This window comes from Aspergillus stella-maris, assembly GCF_047715825.1.
Source record: "Aspergillus stella-maris strain CBS 113639 unplaced genomic scaffold BDV14scaffold_37, whole genome shotgun sequence".
Lineage (NCBI taxonomy): Eukaryota > Fungi > Ascomycota > Eurotiomycetes > Eurotiales > Aspergillaceae > Aspergillus > Aspergillus stella-maris.
The window spans coordinates 219,671-239,959 of record NW_027396831.1 but is presented as its reverse complement, the minus strand read 5'-3'; the positions used below and the strand labels follow the sequence as shown (position 1 = coordinate 239,959).

The 20,289-nt window shown below is 51.6% G+C and overlaps 7 protein-coding genes across 7 annotated transcripts; 1 reads left to right on the top strand and 6 right to left on the bottom strand.

The window, feature by feature from the left end:
* Window positions 1-44: 44 nt before the first annotated feature.
* Window positions 45-2,061, bottom strand: BDV14DRAFT_81843 (nucleobase cation symporter-1 family protein). Its single transcript, XM_073777602.1, has 3 exons — window positions 1,759-2,061; window positions 1,043-1,677; window positions 45-983 (listed from the first exon to the last, which is right to left on the bottom strand). The coding sequence occupies exons 1-3, from the start codon at window positions 1,898-1,900 to the stop codon at window positions 108-110; spliced, it is 1,653 nt and encodes a 550-aa protein (XP_073626903.1). The 5' UTR covers window positions 1,901-2,061; the 3' UTR covers window positions 45-107.
* BDV14DRAFT_81828 (uncharacterized protein) lies at window positions 2,062-3,414 on the bottom strand. Its single transcript, XM_073777600.1, has one exon. The coding sequence runs from the start codon at window positions 3,114-3,116 to the stop codon at window positions 2,223-2,225; it is 894 nt and encodes a 297-aa protein (XP_073626902.1). The 5' UTR covers window positions 3,117-3,414; the 3' UTR covers window positions 2,062-2,222.
* A 939-nt stretch (window positions 3,415-4,353) lies between these two features.
* Window positions 4,354-7,356, bottom strand: BDV14DRAFT_81840 (putative G1/S-specific cyclin Pcl5). Its single transcript, XM_073777601.1, has 2 exons — window positions 6,378-7,356; window positions 4,354-6,325 (listed from the first exon to the last, which is right to left on the bottom strand). Exons 1-2 carry the CDS (start codon window positions 6,796-6,798, stop codon window positions 4,701-4,703), a joined length of 2,046 nt encoding a protein of 681 aa, XP_073626901.1. The 5' UTR covers window positions 6,799-7,356; the 3' UTR covers window positions 4,354-4,700.
* Window positions 7,357-8,102: 746 nt separating this feature from the next.
* Window positions 8,103-9,113, top strand: BDV14DRAFT_175841 (uncharacterized protein). Its single transcript, XM_073769148.1, has one exon. It carries the CDS (start codon window positions 8,204-8,206, stop codon window positions 8,654-8,656), a length of 453 nt encoding a protein of 150 aa, XP_073626900.1. The 5' UTR covers window positions 8,103-8,203; the 3' UTR covers window positions 8,657-9,113.
* Window positions 9,114-10,618: 1,505 nt separating this feature from the next.
* On the bottom strand, window positions 10,619-12,014 carry BDV14DRAFT_175839 (uncharacterized protein). The gene is made up of 2 exons (XM_073769147.1): window positions 11,531-12,014; window positions 10,619-11,453 (listed from the first exon to the last, which is right to left on the bottom strand). Exons 1-2 carry the CDS (start codon window positions 11,546-11,548, stop codon window positions 10,725-10,727), a joined length of 747 nt encoding a protein of 248 aa, XP_073626899.1. The 5' UTR covers window positions 11,549-12,014; the 3' UTR covers window positions 10,619-10,724.
* Window positions 12,015-12,228: 214 nt separating this feature from the next.
* BDV14DRAFT_81799 (uncharacterized protein) lies at window positions 12,229-15,333 on the bottom strand. The gene is made up of 2 exons (XM_073777599.1): window positions 14,356-15,333; window positions 12,229-14,295 (listed from the first exon to the last, which is right to left on the bottom strand). Exons 1-2 carry the CDS (start codon window positions 15,199-15,201, stop codon window positions 12,418-12,420), a joined length of 2,724 nt encoding a protein of 907 aa, XP_073626898.1. The 5' UTR covers window positions 15,202-15,333; the 3' UTR covers window positions 12,229-12,417.
* Window positions 15,334-17,064: 1,731 nt separating this feature from the next.
* On the bottom strand, window positions 17,065-17,556 carry BDV14DRAFT_81793 (uncharacterized protein). The gene has a single exon (XM_073777598.1). The coding sequence runs from the start codon at window positions 17,359-17,361 to the stop codon at window positions 17,104-17,106; it is 258 nt and encodes an 85-aa protein (XP_073626897.1). The 5' UTR covers window positions 17,362-17,556; the 3' UTR covers window positions 17,065-17,103.
* Window positions 17,557-20,289: the final 2,733 nt, after the last annotated feature.

The following is a 20,289-nucleotide window of genomic DNA, read 5'->3' as shown; positions in this document are numbered from 1 at the left end:
GATCTAGGTGTTGTTTAGGTAGCATGTTGGATTGTATATAGATATGGATATACCAAAAGTTGGAATTACATGGCATCTATCTCGAAGGGGATAGAGATTAAATCAGATCACCTCACAACAAATCCTTTCTTTTTTCCTACATCGCCATCACCATCACCATCCCTCTCTCTACCACCCTCCTCATCAAACTGAGACGCAGGGACACCATCCACCTCCCGCGCATCATAAACCTCATCCGCCAAAACCGCCCTCTGAATCTCCGCCTCTCTACCAGGCGAAATCCAACTCAACCCCAAATAAACAATACTAGTCCCCACAAAACCCAAAAGCCACCCAAACTGATAAGGATGCACCCCCACACCAACCTCAATCTCACCATTAACACTATTCATCAACCCCGGCAAACTCGGCACAACACCAACCAAAAAACTCACAATCGCGCGCCAATTCACAAGCCAGTCATTAAACCGATAAGTCGGATTATGAGGCTGATACAGAGCCAACGTATCATACTTCCGACCCTTAACGACGTAAAAGTCCCAGAGCATAATTGCGGCAATGGGGCCCAGGAAAATCGCGTACGCGCTCATGAAATTCAGGAAGTTCCCTGCTGACACGAGGATTTTCCAGGGGACGAGCGCCCAGGATATAATGCCGCAGATTATTTGGCCCCTACGCAAGTTGACGTGTGTAGGGAAGAGGGCCATTAGGTCGTTTGCTGCGCTTATGCTGTTTGCGGATATATTCACGCCTAGACTTGCGAGGGCGAAGGAGGCGGCGCCGAAGAAGCGTGCTGCCCGGCTGGGCCAATAGGATATTAACTCGATTGGGTCCCAGGGTATTGTTGCGGTGTTGTACTTCGACCAGCCTGCTGAGGAGGCCGCGATCCCGATAAATGAGATGAAGGTGAATATTATCGGGAGGAGCGGGATGTAGAGGAGTTGCCAGAGGGGTGTGACGCGGGAGTAGCGCGAAAAGTCGGACTGGCACCATTTGTATTAGTATATTTCTCGCAAAGAGGAAAATGAGAAGGTATAGTTACCTGATTAACACTCAGCGTAGCATAATTCCCAAGCACACTCGTCATACTCGCCAACCAAACCCAACTGTATTCTGATCCCGACACAGTAGCCCTCTGTTCAAAGATCCCCCCAGCGCCCTCAGAAACAAGCGCCCAAATCAATATCGCAATCCAAGCAGCCGGCACAAGGACAGACTTAACCGTAAACAACCAGCGCAACTTATTCGGGCTCAAACACAGAAACGGAAACTGCACGATCCAGAATATCAAGTACGCCACCATCGTATTCGTCGTTATCCCCTGATCCTCTGGTATATCATTTTCCAACGTCAAGAAGGAAGGCCATATCGCACCAAGCATAACCCGTACGCTATTGGCGCCATTAACGTTCTGGATCGCGAACCAGAATATCGCTAGGATCACGCGGGATATAATCGCCACGTAGGAGCCCCAGAATCCCCAGCTTGCGCGCGCGATCACGGGGAAGGGGATGTGGTATATACTTCCCACGGCACCGTTCGCGGCGATAACGAAGGAGATTATGAAGAAGCTAAGTGCGACGATTCCTAGTGATTCGCGCCATGTAAGGCCCACGGCGATTATGGAGGAGGCGAATTGCCATGTTGCGGCGTTGAAGGCGTCTGAGATCCAGTATGCTATACAGACTCTGGATTAGTTTGAGTTGATTGTAGAGAAGGAATGGGTAGGGTGTCAGGTGTCAAGGGCGGGTAAGGTACAGATAAAGCTGAGCGGGCCCCAGAGTCTTCCCGCGCGGGGGACTGGGTCTAGATCGAGGTTGGTCCAGCGGGCATTGCCTGTTGCAAACGCCGATTCGGATTGCGCGACGCGGAGGTGTGGGCGGCGGAGCTTGAGTTTCATTATTGCAATGGCAGGCTGTCAAGTCTCAAGAGTAGATGTGAAATTATTCATGCAGGCGGACAAGGTAGTAATAAAGTAGCTGCGCTGCTGATCGTGTGCGGCGTGTGCTCGCCGCGCTGCAGTAGTTGGTAATAGATAAGCGCAGACAACGGTCATTGGTGCAGTCTTATCTCTGGATTCTTATCGCATTTCTTGTCTTCTTTCGTTGTAACTATACGGTAGTATCTATATCATGACCCGTTGCTGAGGTAGTCATAGCCAGCCAATCTTCTCACCGTCCATGCGCCACCGATCCTTTACAGATAGACAGCAACCAGCCAGACTAGTTCTCTCCAGGAAGTCGAACATCTTCCCACCCGCGCCCATCTCCGATACCAGGCAGACTCGACTTCCTGCGAATTCCCTTCCACTCATCGACACTCATCCACCCGATCTGCTGGAATCCACCGAAGCCGCCAATCCAGTAGATATCCGTAACAACCATCTTCGCCCAGAAGCTTGAGTGCGGTGACCCGGGTCGACCAGGAAGCCAAACCTGCGAGTCGTGGTGCTTCTCTGTGTAGCACTCCCTCAATGCTCTTTCGGTCCTCAACGAGATGGGTTTCTCAAACTCCTCAATATACCCGAACAATGTAACCCGCGGTAACCCGGCCTCGCTAAGCGGGAACCCAGGGAAGACTGGTCTCGTCTCATTAACATGATCCCACCAGTCGATCGACAGCGACAAGTTCGATCCAGCAGCGACATTCTGGAATGTAGTCGCGACGCGCAGGGCAAGGAACGTCGGGTCCCCATTTCCTCCACTCCCGATATCATTCGGCAGTGCCTCGTCGCAGTCTGCAAAGTACTCCTTTAGACTTATAGATTGGCCTGCGACCGAGGGAGGGGCGTGGCTTCGGTCTGGGAGCGGATTCGGGAAGACCGTTGAGACGACGCCGGTGCTTGAGAGAGCGAGGAGGCGGCGAGCCATGAGGGTTGATGTGAACCATGACGGAGCGAGGAGGGACTTGTCTGCGTCGGAAGAGGTGGAGTCCATGTAGAGGGCGTCGGAGCCGGTACTGCCTTCCTTCCATAATTCTGCTGCGTTTTCATGCTGGGTAAGAAGAGATTGATCGTTCCCATCACTATCAATACTCGACAAAGGCGTCCCGAGAACAGGAGATAGAGTTCCCACGAAGCAAAGCCCGTAGACCAGCTTCGCGATCAAGGGAGCCATGATGGGCGTAGCTTCGAGATAAAGACAGACGAGCCGATAGAAGTGTATTTTACCGAAGAGGCAATAGATAAATGAATATCTATGCTTCTACAGAAGGAAGGGAAAAGAAGAAGAAGAGAAGAGAGAATGAGGGGAAGCCCAACGGTGCAGCCGGTGGGGAGCAGCTTCTCCGTCCAACATCCGACCGTTCATGACCTGATCTTATGATCTTATCTGATGGCGCTAGCTCCAAGCAAGTTTAGTCTACTAATGAAAGTCACGTGATTGCATGTGATGATGACATCTTCATTATGTAATTACTAGGTCTCTTGCTGCCTAGCTGCCTAAGACATAATAAGGCACCACCAGGCACAAACTTGGTTAGCTTGCCTGATGCCTAAGGCTACAATTCATCATAGTCTGGATGACATGCATCGCCATTCGCCATTCGCCACTCGGGCCACCATGACTCACTCACCTACCTCTGCCAACCTAAGAAACTGGATAGTGGCACCGTGCCTTGTCCCTGAGACAGGTAGCCAGCTCGCTTATCGGGAGCGATACCGGTTGACCTGGAATGAATGGGGCCAACCGCCGGGCGTGCGGTTGTGACTCATAAAGGGCTGCGGACAAGGAACTCGTCTACTTTGTACTATAGTCTCACGTTACCACGGATATATGTGGGGAGGGGTATCACCTGAGCTCCCTTGCAGTGGGAAGTGGGAGGTTGTAGAGGCTCTGGGCTGGCTGGTGTCTTTGACCGCTAGGCGTGCTGTTGCTCAGCTGAGCGGATGGTGGGGACGGGACCAGGTTGTAGGCTGTATGTTGTCAATCACGGTAAGTCAAGGCGCTAAGAACTGCCTGTTAGCGTTGAGAAGAGCAACCTATGAGAGAGATGAAGAGAGGACATAGTAAAAAAATAGTATGTAACTGCTGATGCGTATATGGCAATTAAATCACAAGGAGTAAAAACCTAGCAAACCTGTCATACTCCTCGAGCCGGTAACTCCACCTGACCGCGAGATGCCGCAATCCTATCTCTACTCCGTAGACAAGACTGTCTAAACACTCGTATAGATCAGGCCGCGAAATCAATCCATTCCGTTCCCTCCCAGCACTCCGGTTCGTATGATATGATAGAGCAAATAAGTAACATCAAAGAAATGGCAAGGCAAAGAACGCAGTAGTCCACCCCAGCATACATCATACACCAGCGAGCTGGACCAGGCTCACCGAATATAAGTTAGGTAGATAGGTCAAAGTCATTATAGACTCCCAGCTCCGAAGCCCAACAACGGTAGAGGGTATATACAATGAGGTAGGTGTAGGTAGTAAGAAAAACGACACGCTTTTTCCCGTTGCAAAAAAGACCTCGAGTTCGCTAGAAGTTTTCCGACCCTGGCCTCTCCCCCTTGCGCCGTTATTATACAGTGCAGAAAGGAAGCAACTCGGTCGACGAGCTGTAGAGCCGGTGCTAAGTAAACATTATGCAACAGGCGGTGTGAATATCATAGTAACTTTTCCTTTTTTTAAAGAGAAAAGAACAACTTTAAATGACCAAGAGCGTAGGGAATGAGAGTCTTCATGACAGAACCATCCTGCCGGTTAATGGTCCACGCGGAAGCTGGGGTGGAGCGCAATCTTCCTGGCTTCATTACCGCAGCAAGCACGTTTCGTTCCAACAGGACCGGACAGGGGAGCACCAAATCCGAGAGCGCTCAGTGATGGGAGGGAGGTAGGGTTTTCGGGTTGTGACATGCGGAGCAAGTCCGCCATGTTACCATCCGGAAGAATTGTTCCTTCGGCATGGCTGTCGGAGCGCATCAGGCTGCGCACATGTTGCTGGAGCTGCAGGTCGTCGGATCCAGTGCGGCCGCGCTTGCGGCAGAGACGTCGGGGTCCTTGACCAGCAGACTTTTGGCCGGACAACTGACACAAACTCTGTGCTGCTTCATGGGTAGAAGCAACGTCAACCGGAGTATCCATTGAGTAGCCAGACATATCAGGAACTTGGCTGCCCGAGTTGAGATAAGCCTCCGGAGAAGACGAGCCACTGTACGAGATCTCGTCAATAGGAGAGGCCATCGGCATGTGTTTCCGGTTTCCCTTTATGGAGTTACCGGTGCAGCGAAGAGTCGCCTGCATAGCCAGGCTAGGCAGAGTTGGTGCAGAAGACCCGAAAGAGCTGGTAGATGATTGAGACGACAAGGTCGAGACATCCGAAACCATCGAATCAGGAGACGACGCAGAAGAAGTCGAGCGAGCCAGGGACGACCGGCGCATAAAGGTGGGGAACCCTTCCAATGCGCTGCTGGCCTTGGAGCAGAGCGACGGGCGCTGGTCATAGATTGACCGCGCCGTGCACATGCTCTGAGACATGGCAGCACACATCTGGCGTCGGTAGGAGGGGCGGTAGCTAGCACTCGCAGCAGGAGTAGAAGCATTGCTCGACTGGGGAGTCAACTGAGGCGTCGGCAGCAGAGGTAGCCGGGGCATCGATGGTAGAGAAGGAAGAGAGCTGTCCGATCGGTTCAGATCCGAGACCTGAGAGATCGGAGGGAGCTCGGTGTTCACAGGAGGATAGCTCGGGACCTTTGTGCAAGCACTTCGGGGTGAAGGAGAGTTCGAGGCGAAGCCGCCGTCGAATCCGCCCATACTGGTAGGAGTCATGGGCTCGTTGTCAATTTCGTCCAACTCAGGTGTGAGCCTGGGAATGACGGTGCGCCAGGACTGTCCGTCGAGAGGGAACATGTTACCCGCGCCCGGAGTATACTTCAGAACGATGTCCGTCCATCGTTGGAAGGTCGCTTCAGAGATGTGGAGCTTCCAGTCAACAGCTTCCAGGAACATCAGCTCGTTCTGATTGATTTCGATCGTGTTAAGACCGGAGATCTTGCTCCAAGCACGGGCAGAATAATTCCGATCCTGTAGATATTTTGATGCAAGAATCAAAGCCGCCAAGAACATGCGTCGGCCACACTGCATAGCCCGGCAAACCGGCTTAGCCCGTGACTGGTCCTGCGACTGTTCTGGGCTTGGCACGTGCGACTTGATCTTGATCAAGTAGTAGAGAGCTACCTGCAAAGTGCTGTAGCTAGTCCGCGAACGACGAAGCGTTTCTTGGATAAAGGTGCGAAGAGGCAAAACACCCTTGCATCCTGTACTTGAATCACTGCGAAGTGAGACTGCGGACAAAGGCCAAATGATTTCGACGATCAAGGACGCAGTGTCTTGATGCGAAACTTAGCACAATCCTAGCAAGGTTTCAGAAGTACCACTCACCGACAAGGTTGTCAACAAAGTTAACCTTCCGCTCAGACTGCCGTAGCAGACAGGGCGGAGGGCGCGTACATGATGCGCCGGTAGACTGCAAGCTACTGCTTGTACGTCGGGGATGCTTACGCAGCTCCGGCGGAACAGCGGCATCGGCAGTCGTCGGGGCAGTGCCCCTGAAACAACCACGCACACCACCAGCGGCACCTAGTCTTCCTCCCGACGAGTATTCACCTTCATTCTCCCAGATCACATCAACGGAGCTTGTCGATGACGAGCTCTGGGTGGATACGGCGTCTAAGGAGAAGACCGAGGAGGAAGAGGAGGAAGCCGAGGAAGAGATCGACGAGGCATACGGATGCGCATAGGGCGCCTTGTATTGCATGCCCTGGTTTGAGTCCCTCAAACCAAACACGTCAATCCCGCTCATATCCGAGGAACTGTATCGTCTCGCGACCCAAGCACCCTCAAAGTATTATTGTTTAAGAGTGATCCGTTGTCGGGGGATCAACAGCCGAATATGTTCAAGGCGATGTGGCGAAGTTATTGTAACCGTGAGTTTGTCAGATAAAACCGTTATGCAAGTAACCGTGAACGAGAAGCGATAAGACAAGGAACCGTCTTGAGTTCGCAGGCGACGGCGAGCCTAGAAGCGAAAACACTCCAGTTTGTCACAAGAGTATCAAGAAGTATGTTAGATTGTTGGATGTATAATCATCCAACAGAGGTAGAGGCGTATAGGTATTATAAGTCGAAGTAGATGACGAGAGGATGAGGAGTGGCAAAGGGTAGGTAAGTAGGTAGGAGTCACCGAATGCTGTTCCGGTCACGTATTGTAGAGTCCAAGTAGATCAGGCCGAAGTATCGTGAGGTAGCAAAGAGACCACGTTAGTAGGGACAACGTGACTCTTCTTTCAAAGACAAGAGTTGGAAGAGTTATATGACTCAGTAAGAGACAGCAACCATGTCAAAGGCTCGGAGATCTGGGGTAATGGATTCTGCAATAGAGGTGACCGGAACAAGCGACGAAGCAACAGGGTACATTTTGAAACCGAGAGGCGAGATTGAAGTTATAGAAGAGCCGATAGAACGGCGGACCGACTAGTCAAGCAGGCAGGTACGGGGGTTCGACCGGCGCTTGTCTAGGCAGTCAGCTGCTATCGGGAGGCAAACACGATGAGATCAAGCGACGTGAGGAAATCGTAGTGAGGCTCGAAAATAGGCTGATGTGAGGAAGAGCTAGTTAGCAAAGAGAGTGATTGAATTTATGGATCCTCTGGCGCCTGGCGATGACTCCCAGCGAACGGGCAGAAACCAAGGGCCCGCCGTCTGGTGACTATAAGGCGAAGGACGGCGGAGACCAAAGACAAATGACTAACTTTGGGGGCCCAGTGAAAAAGAGAGAAGTTTGGTGGTCAAGCAGGGAAAGGAGGAAGGGGTGGCACAAGAAAGGAACGATTGAGAGAGGAGCATTTGCAAGACAGAGGAGATCAGAGGGCTTGGTTACTCACCGTGGCAGTGGCAAGATTGGGAAGAGTGGCGGAACTGAGGAAGAGAGCAGATGCAGGGACCACCGATGGCGAAAACAGAGCAGAGCAGAAACAGAACAAGCAAGCAGATTAGACAAGCGCCAGAAGAGTCATCGAGAATATGAAGATTGGAAAAGTAATAAAGATAGATAGAAGATAGAGTAGTAGAAGGGTGAAGAGGGAGTCGTAGAGTCAGCCCTGGGGAAGGAAAAGAGAGGAGGAAGAGAAGCAGAAGCGGCGAGACTTGAGAGAGACCGAGACAGCCAGACAGCCAGAGACAGCACAGCAGGACGGGTGCGGATAGCGATGACTCTTCTCCTCCAGCCTTCGATGGCTTCCCTCCTGAACACAGCCTTTTCTATTCTTACTCTCTCTAACACATCCTATCTTAATAATTTATTCATTATTCATTCTCACTCATTTTTATCATGCTATACTCTGTATCTTCACAATCTGACTTTTATTCCATCCGAAGCCACGGCGCTTTTTGTGACTAACAAATACTCCTGCGCCCTCGAGTCCGCCCGGAATATTCAGTCCCTATCACTTCTCCACGATATGATAACACACTGGAGATACACTTCACTTCTGAATACGGAGTATACTGAGGCTGTCCACTCTGTTCCACTTCTACAACCTCAACGTCATAGTAGTCATACCTCCTCTACTCTGGTACCCATAGTCCATCCAAAGGTCCCAGCCAGCCCGCTCCCATTCCAACACCCCAATAGAAACTTCCACCTCCCCTTCCATACTTGAACCAGTAGCGCGATATCGGCTAGGTAGTTAGGTTAAGTTGGCAACAAGATGCGATCGTGGTTGGGCGAGCTGTACGCCCTTCCAAAGAGAGTAACGCCGTCCCCATCCGCGCGACGCCCATTCGACGGATGCAAAGCAGGAAGGATTCATAGGGTGTTCATGCCATCTGCCATCTCTGAAGGCGGAAGGGCCAACGCAGCCACTTAGACTGAGGCAGAGAGCTGTGCTGTGTGTCTGTGATGCCGGCGGTGCGGAGGTTGACTGATTGACTGGACTGATTGATTATTGACGGCTGGCCCAAGGAGAAAAAGGTGATGGTCAGCCAACCACCGCACTTCGATTTGCCAGCCACGCCAGACACGCCACCCCTTGCGACTTGGTAGGCCTGTCATTCGGGTTGAGCCTGAGCTACCAGGCTGGAGTTGAAGCAGGCAACCTGGTGCCTTTGGTTGGAGTCTACGTACTATCATCTCCAAGTCCAGCGTCAAGTAGACTAGACTACGTACTATCTGCCAACGGAGTATGTTCGTCACCGAAAGTACTGGACACCGCTTGAACCACCCGCTACTGCATTAGTCTAAAGTGGTCCCATCAGCAACTGGAACAAGCACAGGTTGACAACTGGCTGTGGAACCAACTTCCCAGGCAGCATCTCCCCAAAACCCCGTCGGCGTCCAATCGTGCGTTGCTGGGCCAGATGCTTTGCAGGGCGCTTGACCGGACTCAGATCTTGGTTCTTTGGAGCTTGCTTGACTTTCTGCCAACCACCGTCATCACGAGAGTATACCATTTTGCATGCTGACATCCAGTCAAATAAGGTAGAGTCATACCGGCATATCAGCGAAGCCACCAGCAAACAGCAGACGTATGTAATCGTAGGCGAGATGTAGGCTGAGCAAGGCAGAGCAGAGCAGTGCAAGCAAAGCAGGCCTCGCAACGCAAATAGCCAAGAATAACCACCAGCTCCAAAAGCAAAGCCCAAGCCAACAACCTAACCTCAGGCAGAACCAGAACCAGAGCCAGCCGGAGATTTGGAAGGATGAAAACGTACGTAGCACACGCAGCACCTGCCTGGCGCAGCACAGCCTTCCTCTTCGCTTTCAAGCCGGAGTTGGAGAACCAAGGCCAGCCAGCCCAGCCAGATGGAAGAAAGGAAGATTCCCTCCTTTACCCGCGCCCCACGTAAATTGAGTCATGGAATCAGCCACCCAATCACGAAACATCTTTTCTGAATTTGTCGAACGGTCACGTTGCTAGCCTAGCCCGCTGCAGTGCTGCTGGCTGCTGCTGGTGAAGAAGCCGAGCCCAGTCCAGCCCAGGCTTCCCCGCGTGGACAGCGGTAGTCTGTGTCTGTGGCAGTCTAAATAAACTTTGAATTATCGTAGTGGATAGAGGAAGTTTCAAGACGAAAAACTAAAGAATGTAGGATAACCACGAGACAGGCTGAGACAAAGCAAGGCTATCCCCGCTCACGCGTATCGCGTATTCCTTGCTGCAGTGCAGTGCTCTGTGATAAGATACCCCCCGACATCGTTTCCTGCCGAACCCGAACAAGGACGAAAAGGAGTCGGAAGAAGGTGAGGAAAGAGGTTCGATTCCGTTCACCGGGGGAAGGGACGAATGCGGTTTAGTCTCTTTCCGGAGGGGGAAAGTATGATTCCAAATTATGAGTGCTTATGAAGGGCTGATGAGTCATTTTGGGCTTATGAGAATTTGTGTGGCACGTGATTGAAGATGTGCGCTAGGCTGTTTGTGGATGGTATTTTGTTCAAGCGTCAAGGCATGGTAAGATACTCTCGCTTTGACCGGATAGAAAGTAGGAAGCATCTGGTTGTTAGGAGTTTCATAGGCTTAGCTTACCCTGATGCATTCGTTAAAGTTCGTCGAAGCTTCATGGCACCAGCCAGTTTGTTGTGCTTATTACATGCAAATGATGCTGGTGCAATTCCAACTATATATTTCCGCAGCCGGTATTAAAGTATATTCATAGATCTAATTACAACTAGAGTCTCCTACCAGAAAAACGGACACCGAAGAAACGAAGCTCAATTAGTACATTCTCATCATCTCAACGCAATCGTCCAGTCGCCAGCCCAGCACCACCCGGCGCACCAGCCGCAACCCCCGTCCCATCCTGCACAACACAAAGCAAGTACTTCCGATCAGGCACAACCACAATCTCATGCTTCTTCGTCCGTAGTCTCAGAAGCTTGACCTCATCTTCATCCTGTCCCTCAAACCCGTCGCCCTCGCCGTCCGCTCCAGTACCGCCTGTAGGTCCATTCCCAATGCCCCGCGTGGGAGGTCCATGAATTCCATTTGCGTTTGAGGAAGGCGTACTATCACCATTGCCGAGTGGATGGGAAAGCGCGAAACTGAGGCTTGAAGCGCTCGAGACATAGGCAAAGATGTGTGCGGCTAGGGACTCGGCTTGAGTTGGTTGGTAGGGTTTTGCTGGTTGTTGGGGTTGTGGTGATGTTGGTAAGGGTATTGAAGCGGCTGTAGCAGTGGGGATCTGTGTTTGCGTAGTTGTCTCGGTCGAGTTTGGGCTTGTGGGTGTAGCATCTGTAGTTGTAGGGACGGCATCGGCACCCGCCTCTGGGACTGGAGGCGCAGGTGCAACGGGCGCAGGCGAGGACGTCTCGCTTCTTGCTCGCCTCGGAGTTTGTGGGGCTAGGAGGCCTGTTGTCTGAATAATCGAGCCATCTTTGCGCGAGAGAATAAGGGTCGATTGGACTCCTGGTCGGGAAGTGAGATGAGAGAGGAGGGCGGAGACGTGTTGCGGGATTTGATGCGACTGTGATAGAGCAATAACTGTTAACGTTTTCGCTTCGCGCCATACCTCGTCGACGAACTGATGGAGGAAGTACGTACTGTAGTTGAGTTCGCCATATTGAGCTTGCGGGGCTTGTGAAAGGTGAAGGGTATGGAGGATTTCGATTTCGCGATTAAGAGCGATCAAGGGCGCATTTAAATTCCTCTGTCCAGCAGGTGATAAAGAACAAAGAGATTGAAGGAATTGCAATGTAGATAGCGGTCGCTAATGTCACTGAGTTGGCGAAAATGAAGCTATGGATTGTTCTGTTGTCAACAAGCTGGATGATCGACCGCCGCAATAACAGTGATGACTAAGCCAGTCATTGGCCTCGGTCTGTGGTTTAGTGTAAATGGTTAGGGAACACCAAGGATATTGTAGATTTCCTGTAGATTAGTAGCCAAAATCTTCATAAAAATGCTTCACAAGTGAATGTATCAAAGGCCTGTCTGAAATTGGAAGCTACGTGCGGAAGTATCCATCGCACCTTCCCTGCGGAAGAAACTAAAAGTATGGGTTCAAGGAAGGCGCGATAAACGCTTGCCCTGAACTTGGAAGGAACGACCATGCTGGTCGCACCTGTCTGGAATTAAAATGTGATTGCCAATGGTCTTAGGAAGGTGCGACCTGACTCGAACTAAATGGAAGGAGCTCTCGACGCCGTGTATTCAGGGCTGCTCTTGCTTCACCAGGCACTACTCCCTATAGTATTCAGGAGACCAACACAGATCAGGTAATACAACGAGAGATCCAGCTGTGGTATTGAATGTAAAGTCTATGTACAAAGTAAACGAGCCATCTGTAGGAACTTTGGAAGTAGCACCAAAGCAAGTAAAGCAGCAGACACATAGAAATACTACAAGCGAGGGACATTGATAACACAAGCGAGTGACGGCGAATCAAGCAAATTTCTCAAAAGTAAAGATTCAAAAGCAAGTCCAGCCCTTTAATTCGACCGATCGGACAACCAGTCTAGATCAAATTCATCCATCATCTCTTCGAGCTCCCTTCCACCATCGCTGACAAAGCTGCCCTTGTCAAAGGAGTCGGGGCTCGCTATCCAGCTTTCCGGGCGGTACGGTGCCCGTCCATGCCGCGTGCGCTTGTCGTGCTCCATCGAGGGAACATCAGAGACGGCGGTGTTTGATGTCGATGAGAATGATGTACCAGTCAAGGGAGGCGTTGCTGCGAGAAGACTGGATAAGTCTTGCTTGACACCCACGTCCAAAGCCGCAAGGAGGGCAGCTTGGAGGATCCTGTTCTGACGCTCGAGATGCTCAATGCGGCCTTCGAGCGAGGGGTTCATCTTGGGTTCTGGTGCTTGGTAGGCATGCTGTTGATAGGGTTGATCTTCGATGGGAAGGAGATGGATCTGGGGAGCTCTTTCGAGGCCGCGTTTCCTGTAGGACTTCTGTGGTTCTGTGTTGCCGGTAGCCTGACGTTTCTCTGTGGATCGTCCCCTCTCCGATGTATGCTTGCTGACGACATCGGATGCTGGCGCTCTTTGCCGGCGCTGCCTCAACGATCGACCCGAGGGATTCCAGTAAAAGTCGCCAGCGGGACCTTCATCGTCTGAAGATGGTAGAGGCGTCTCATCCTGGCCCAGGCTGTTTCGCTCCACCTGCTGTCTCTCAAGCTTCATTTCGATCTTCTGCGAGCTCTTCTTGCGACGTACGGGGCGGTCACTACTAGGAGTCGAGCGCGACAGATGCTCAAAATTCTCAATTGTGGCCGCCATGGTGTTTGCGGGAGGTGTGCAATACCGTCGGTTCTGGTGGAAAGGAGCAGATGGCGGGGCCGATGTGGGAGGCGGCGAGGAGGGCCCAGGTCGAACTTTTGTTTGATGTTGCTGCTGAAAATTGAGTTGAGGTCTCTTGGACCTGGGTCGCATAGGTGCCTCACTCTGTCTAGGAACTTGAGATGGCTGCTCCTCGACAATCTGATCTTTGCTGGAGGTTCTATGATGGCGGCTAGTAGCGATGTCCCGCATTATAAGGGAGCGGACCTTGGCCTCACGAGTGCGTCCAGTTTTACCTAATGACCCACGTCGGGGCTGGATATGTACCTGTGGCCCATTAGACGTGTCATGGCCTGTTGTCGGATCCTGGGAACTGGTCACAAGTCTCGGAAAGGGGGAGTCGCGGCCCCGAGTAGCACCAATGCTCATTTCTGGGCTAGAGCATCCTGCACTGCTGGGTGATGAAACACTAATGTCTGGTGGCATACTTCTTGGAGTATCTGGCGCATGGTGTCTTGGTTGAGCATGAGCTAATGGTCGTTTCTGAGATGACTTCGTCTCACTATGAACGTGAATTCGGAGTGGCTCGGGTGCCGACGGCAGAGGCCTGATTGGTGCTGGAAGTGGAAAAGCATCAATAGCACCAGGCGGCAGTGAGGAAGGACGAGAACTGTTCTTGAAAGGTGCATTTGGAGGTTCAAGTCCCCTGAACGCGTTTGCCAGAGGCCGTTCCCGCTCGACTGTTGTGTGTTGCTTCTTTTCGCTCTTTCCCGGGGCGTCCTCACGAATCTTGGGCAGACTGCTGGAGGAGTTTCTGTACTCGCGGATGTCTGACTCAAAGACAGAAGCTAACGTCGGGGTGCTCTGAGAGCCCGGAAGCGGAGAGAACGCACGGTTGGGGGTGGGACACCGAACGGTTGGACTGCGGACTGCGTTTCTACTCGAGGTACGAGGCGGCATCGCGTCAGGGAAGAGTTTTAGGACTGGTGTTGTTGGCGCTGATGAGCTCTTTGAGCTTGTTGACGACTTTGACTGATGTGATCTCGCAGAGCCTTTGGGTTCCGAGCCATTTAGAGGTTTCTCGAGCTGCATTAGGTCAGTATGCCTTCAGGTACCGATACCAGACACAAGTAAACCTTCACTCACATTTTGTGTGTCGATCGATGCCTGTGACTGGGCCAAAGGGCTGGAACGTGAGGCACTTGACAGCTCGGTGCTAGTTTTTCGGCTCGTAGTATTCACGTTATAGCCTGAAGCTTGAGCTGACGAGCCACCGGACGTGAGGTTTTGAGTCGGCGCCTTCTGCTGTTCTGTCCAGCGCTGATATGCTGAAGTGTTGACATCGTCGGTCTGAGAGAAGTTCACAGCAGCTTCAACGAAAGAGGCAAGGTCATGTAGGTCCAAAGACGATAGCTCGCTACTGCCCTTCGAGCCCGGAGCATCTCTTTTCTCAAGTGGGTGTTCCAACCATGGCCGGCCAATCTCTTCGACGTCACGCTTGGAGTTCGACTTGAAGCTGAAATCTGAGACGGATTTCGAGCTCGACGTAATCGAGGGAACACGCTTATGTCCCCATTTCCTGTACTGAGATCTCGGGAAGGAGCCTTGATTCTGGAGGGCAGCGAGCTGGCGGGATGCATCGTCAACCTTGCCTTTGGTATCTTCTCCCTTCTTGTTGGTGCGGAGGGCCAACCTAAGGCGCCTATGTCCGGCCTTGATCATGTCTTTGGGACCTGTCGACTGCGAGGGTGCTTGCGAGGATACGTGGGTTTGGAGGAATCGGACAATTTCTGTGACATTTTCGTTGGCTACGCGTGCGCTTTTCGTATCTGCAGAAGCCAGGTCATCTGCCATTGACAGGTATTGTTGATGCTTAGGTGCCAACGCCGACATTGTGTATGCTCGTTTGGATGCTTGTGAACTGGGCCGGTAGGTTGGGATGGTGGGTGCGGGTGCTTGTAGGATCCCACCAAGCTCGCTGCCGGTTTGCATGGGGGTTCGCAGGTGGGCCACAGACAATGAAATAGAACGTTGGCAGCGTCAAAGGGGTATGCAAGCTCGGCGTTCGGTAATAACCGTGGGGAAGTGGCGTTTGTTCGAGTCCAGAAATGTGAGATGCCTTGCACGTTCGAGGCTTGACTCTCGATTCTCGAGAAGTAAGTCCGTTTGCCGAAAAGTGATTAGGCCATAGACGTCATGTCAGCAGAACAAGGGGTTCAAACGATATCCTTGTGGAAAGTGAGAACAGTCTGACAAATGCGTGGTGAAGGCGTCGGTGTCTACAACGAGCTAGCAAATGGGAGGGCAGCTCCAAATCTTTGGGAACAACTAGTCTTTGCGAGAAGGGTAAAAGCACTCGAAGAGACGAGGTATGTTCGTTTGAGTTCAACAGGGAGCAGGCTGGAAATCGGCGCTGTCAAATTCTTATGTATCCGGAGATTTTCTTTCCTTGAATCGGCACTAGATGCAAAATGCAGAAGTGATGCAATGCCAATTGGGACCCATCGCGCCTTCTTGAGAGCTAAGATTAAGTTGAATTAAAACAGAGCTAATGCTGCTTGCGAAAGTTTCAATTTCGAGCCACCCTAGCCAAGCGGAGGGGAAGCATTGGCAACGAACCCGGCACTGGACAGTATCTCTGCATCGCTAATGGATCTATTGATCGACTGAAAAGGAATTCAGCCTCGAAGTGGACATGGGTGGAAAAAGCAAAGAGAGCTAAAGAGACGTTGAGGGGCGATCCTGAATCCTAGTCATTTTTGCCTGGCGACGAACTCTTGATCGGAGTATCTGCTCGCGCAGATCCCGTGCAGATAGTTGATAGATGTCCTTGAGCCATATGGATAGATGATGCTTGTTTTGAGATGCTCGTCATCTTCTCCTTGATAGCCAACTGATGTCTCGTAGGACCTTAGAAGATGAACAGTTCCTTCCAGAAGGCAGATCTGGGCTTCATTCCCGCTCCTTTGTCATCATTGTTTGGCTTCCGAAAGCCAGTCCGATCAAAGAAGAAACCATCCGCCGTGGGCCTCTCTCATTATTCGGCTAACGCAGGTCTCAAAGGGACAAGCTGGGGGCCTGGAGCTGCCCCATGCCATCCTAGTCCCACGATTGGAGAAGCATCGATTTGACGCTGTGAAACCTAGTTTATCGGGCTCTCACTGGAGTGAGCCGGCGCTTGGAGACATGGGTGCCCTTGAAATTGATAGATGTAAGGGATTTCTGGTACGACTGTGACTATGAGTTGCAGGCTACCGACAGGGTGCAGTCCTGCTTTGCAGCGTCCGTAAGCTGTGCTACTTCTGCTGGCGATTGATCATGTCGGAGGCTAAGCTAGACAAACTGGCAGTGGCAGCAGCCTGATCTTTCCTGAACAAGATAACGGGTCGCAGAGTCAGACAGACGAGGGATCAGCCGTGAGCTGTGGAGCAGAGATCTAAACAAAGGGTGGAGAGGCTGGAGTCATGGCAGTGGAGGTTAGACCAGGCCAGTTTGCCCGGGGTGGAAATGAGCAAACAAGCGCTGAGGCCAATAATGGGATAGATGGGCAGCATCCTCGTCATTGTGACAGATGCACAAACAGGAAGAGACGCAGTAAACAGAAGAAAAAGGAAGAAACCAATCAATCGGATGAAGGGGGGGGAAGAGAAAGGAGGGGAGGTTGAAGAAAGAGGAAGAAAGAAGTTGGCAAGAGTTGTTGACTGATCACATTACCTCCGCCGACTCCCCACCAACACTACGGAACTACTGAACTACTGACACTGACAGTCGCACTCGCAACTGATCTCCAGAAAATTACTGCAATCAATGTAACGGCGCAAGAACAATATATTGGACAATAGCTGCCAATTGATTGACCGAATAAGCAAGTATTCCTTCTGATCTCAGCCTCTACTAGTGCGCCTCATTCGACCTTCTCGAAGCGATCAAGAAGGTTAGCACTAAGAGGCAACTAAAGGGCACCGGTGCGCTTAGGTAGCAGAGGCATCGGCATTGCAGCGATCTAGATGCTGATTCCTTCTGCCGCTGTAAGGTTCTGCGCTGTCGTCTGTCGTTCGTAGATACATGAGTCGTGCTCGGCCTCCGGTGCCTTGCCCGGTGGTTAGTTAGAGTTAAGAGGATTCTGACCCGAGGGCTGATGAGCTGATACATAAAGAAATCGAGGAGATCAGTACGGAGTAGAATGAACAGCTTGTCCTGATGCAAAATTGAGAACGACCAAGATTGGTCCCACTAGCGCTGCCCTGAAAAGAAGGCTGCGTTCAGGCCTCTCTCCCTGCTTGTAATGGGTATATTGCAATACATATACACCCGGATCGCCTTGCTCTGCCAGTCAGATCTATTCATCGTCTCATCGGTATTTAACTGCTGATTGCTAAAGCTCATGGATTGTTCATGATCCTGCAGGGAAAATCTTCGGGGGAAATGTACTCCGTAGGCTCAGGGCGCAGCTGAGTCTGCAGTTGCCCTGAATGGATCGCTCTTGTGAAAGAAACACGGCTCAGTCAGGTCAATCAGTATTAGAACTCGCTGAAGAGTTGCCTTATCGAATATGGTTGACTTCTGCAGGGCAGTCGATATATCGGCCAATATCAATGTTTGAAGCCATAAATGCGCAGACTGAGCAGCGCAAGGTCCATGGGTTCGTAGAGCCCGCTTTCTGAACGGCTATGCAACCCGCCTGGTCGAGCCGCCTCATGTACGAGGCAAACCAAGATTATTGTATCTACGAGAACTGGAAATCCTCGTCTTGTTTTAGAACCAACCGGTACTATATGCACATAATCACCCTCTTTCTGCCCGCCATGCAAGTAATAGTATGAACAATTGAAATAATAACCCAAACGCCACAGTATGCTTGGTGCTTAGTCTATGCCGATGGCATAGCACAGACTACCACAGTCTAGATTCCCATGCAAAAAAATTGCTCTGTCCAATTATGAATCGAGCCAGACAAGCTCAGCGGAAGGTCGGAGTGTGTAACGTGCAGGTTGAAGAAGATTGATGGGATGTAGCAAATACGATGCGGACCATTATGTAAGGAGTCAAGAAAATATCGTCGGAGATTCGGCGGAATTGAAAGATATACTCAGGGTCCAATGTCTATCGTCGCTTTGGCCGAATGAAGGGATCGGCAGATTTCTTTTTGCGCATTGGAGGCGGCCGGACTCCGTTTCCTGGACCTGATGGTGGGCGCGGCGGGAGCTGAGAAGTAGCAGTGTAAGTAAAGAAACGGGGTATAGCCTGAGGGAAGAGAGCGCAGAACATACATTTCCAGGCGCGGCACCTGTCTGGGGACCACTCTTGTGTAGATCTTTGTTTAGTGGAGCGTATGCTGGTCCATCACGCGAGGGCTTGACGAGGTTCTGTGACACGAGTTAGTCCGCTCAATACAAGGTTCGCGGAATTTTTGAACCTACCTCTGTCGGAGGGGGGACATTAGCGTCAAGCTTCCGCCGCTGATTCTTTGAGCCACTCGGTGCGTTTCGCGGTGCTTTCTGATCATCCTTGCCCGGAAGAGGTGCCTTGGAACCATCAGACGTAGGAGAGTCCGTACGTTTTCGCTTGCTAGCGCCATCTGAGCCCTGAGGTTTCGGCTTGTCCGTAGATACCGATATAGTAGGCACCTTAGGGTCATGGCCACCTAACTGTCTGAGTCGCTGCTTCTCTACCCGCTGCTTCTGATTTCGAAAATGGTGAAGTTCTTCACGTGCGATGCGCGTCTTCTCGTGCTTCGGCAAGGGCTTGATTGAGGTGCATGTATGGGAAGTGTGGCCGAACTTTCCACACTCTGTACAGCGCTCAGCGGTACAGTTGAACTTTGTATGGCCTGCTTCCCCACACCTAAAGCAAGTGCCGCGTGCTATCTCTTTGGACTCGTCATTGTCGCAGTTGGGCGTCATGTGCTCGAAACTGCCGCAAATACCACAGTTGCGGGTCTCATCTAGACCATTGCCGCCACCAGATGGCCCCTCTGGTTTGGTCATTGGTGGTGTATCTTTGCCTGATGCCGTCGAGGAGAAAGGTGACTCGGATGGGAGGTTGTCAAGGGATGCTGAGGGCGGCCGAGAAATGGATCCGGCGGAAGGAGCTCTGGACGGAACCGCAGACTCTGGTGCATCCAGTTCAGTCATCTCCACGTTCTTGTAGCCAGTGAACTGCGGCTTCTGAAGAATCCTTGGAATGTCACCATCTGTGTACACGTTTCTCTTGCGAGCATCGTTGATCAACCCCCTCCAGAACTCTCCTTGGACCAAGGACTGCGAGTTACCAAGAACCCACAGCGACGACTTGGCACGAGTCAAACCGACGTTCATACGACGGATATCAGACAAGAAACCGATTCCCTTGTTCGAGGCTCGGACACAAGAGAAGATGATGACTTCGCTTTCCCTACCTTGGAAGGCGTCTGTAGTGTTGAAGTCGATCATAGTGAAGATGGCATTTCCGTACTTGTTTGCAAACTGGTTCTTCAGTTCCCTGAGCTGTCCTTTGTACGGCGTGATGATACCGATCTTGCGACTGAAGTCGTATTCTTTGAAGTCGGTCAGAAGACGCTCGTAGAGCTGCATCGCGACTTTCAACTCTGCAAAATTGACTAAGGAGTGGCCCTTGGTCGCACTCTGATGGAGACCTTGGACGTCGAAGAATCGGTACGGACTAAGAAGCTCGCTCTGATGCCATGGGCGGGTGCGAAGTTTAGCCATGTTGGGACCGTCTTGCAGACGGCCGTCATAGAATGCCGCTGAGGGGTACATGCTAATCTCCGGATGCATACGATATTGAGTGTCCAGCAGATGGACATCTTGTGGGTGGTTTGCTTGCATTCTAACGAACAAACTCTGCTCATACTGGTACTTCGAGGCGACCTTTGACAACACCGTAGGTGGCAACTGTTTCGGATCTCCGACCAAGATACACTTCGAGCATCCGTATTTGAGCGGAATCAATGCGCTCAGTTCAATCGATTGAGCTGCCTCATCAATGACGACAGTCTCAAATTCGATGCTCAAGTTTTGGAACATTTCGTGGCCACTACCGCTGAGTGTGGCACAGATGACATGAGCACCATCAATGATC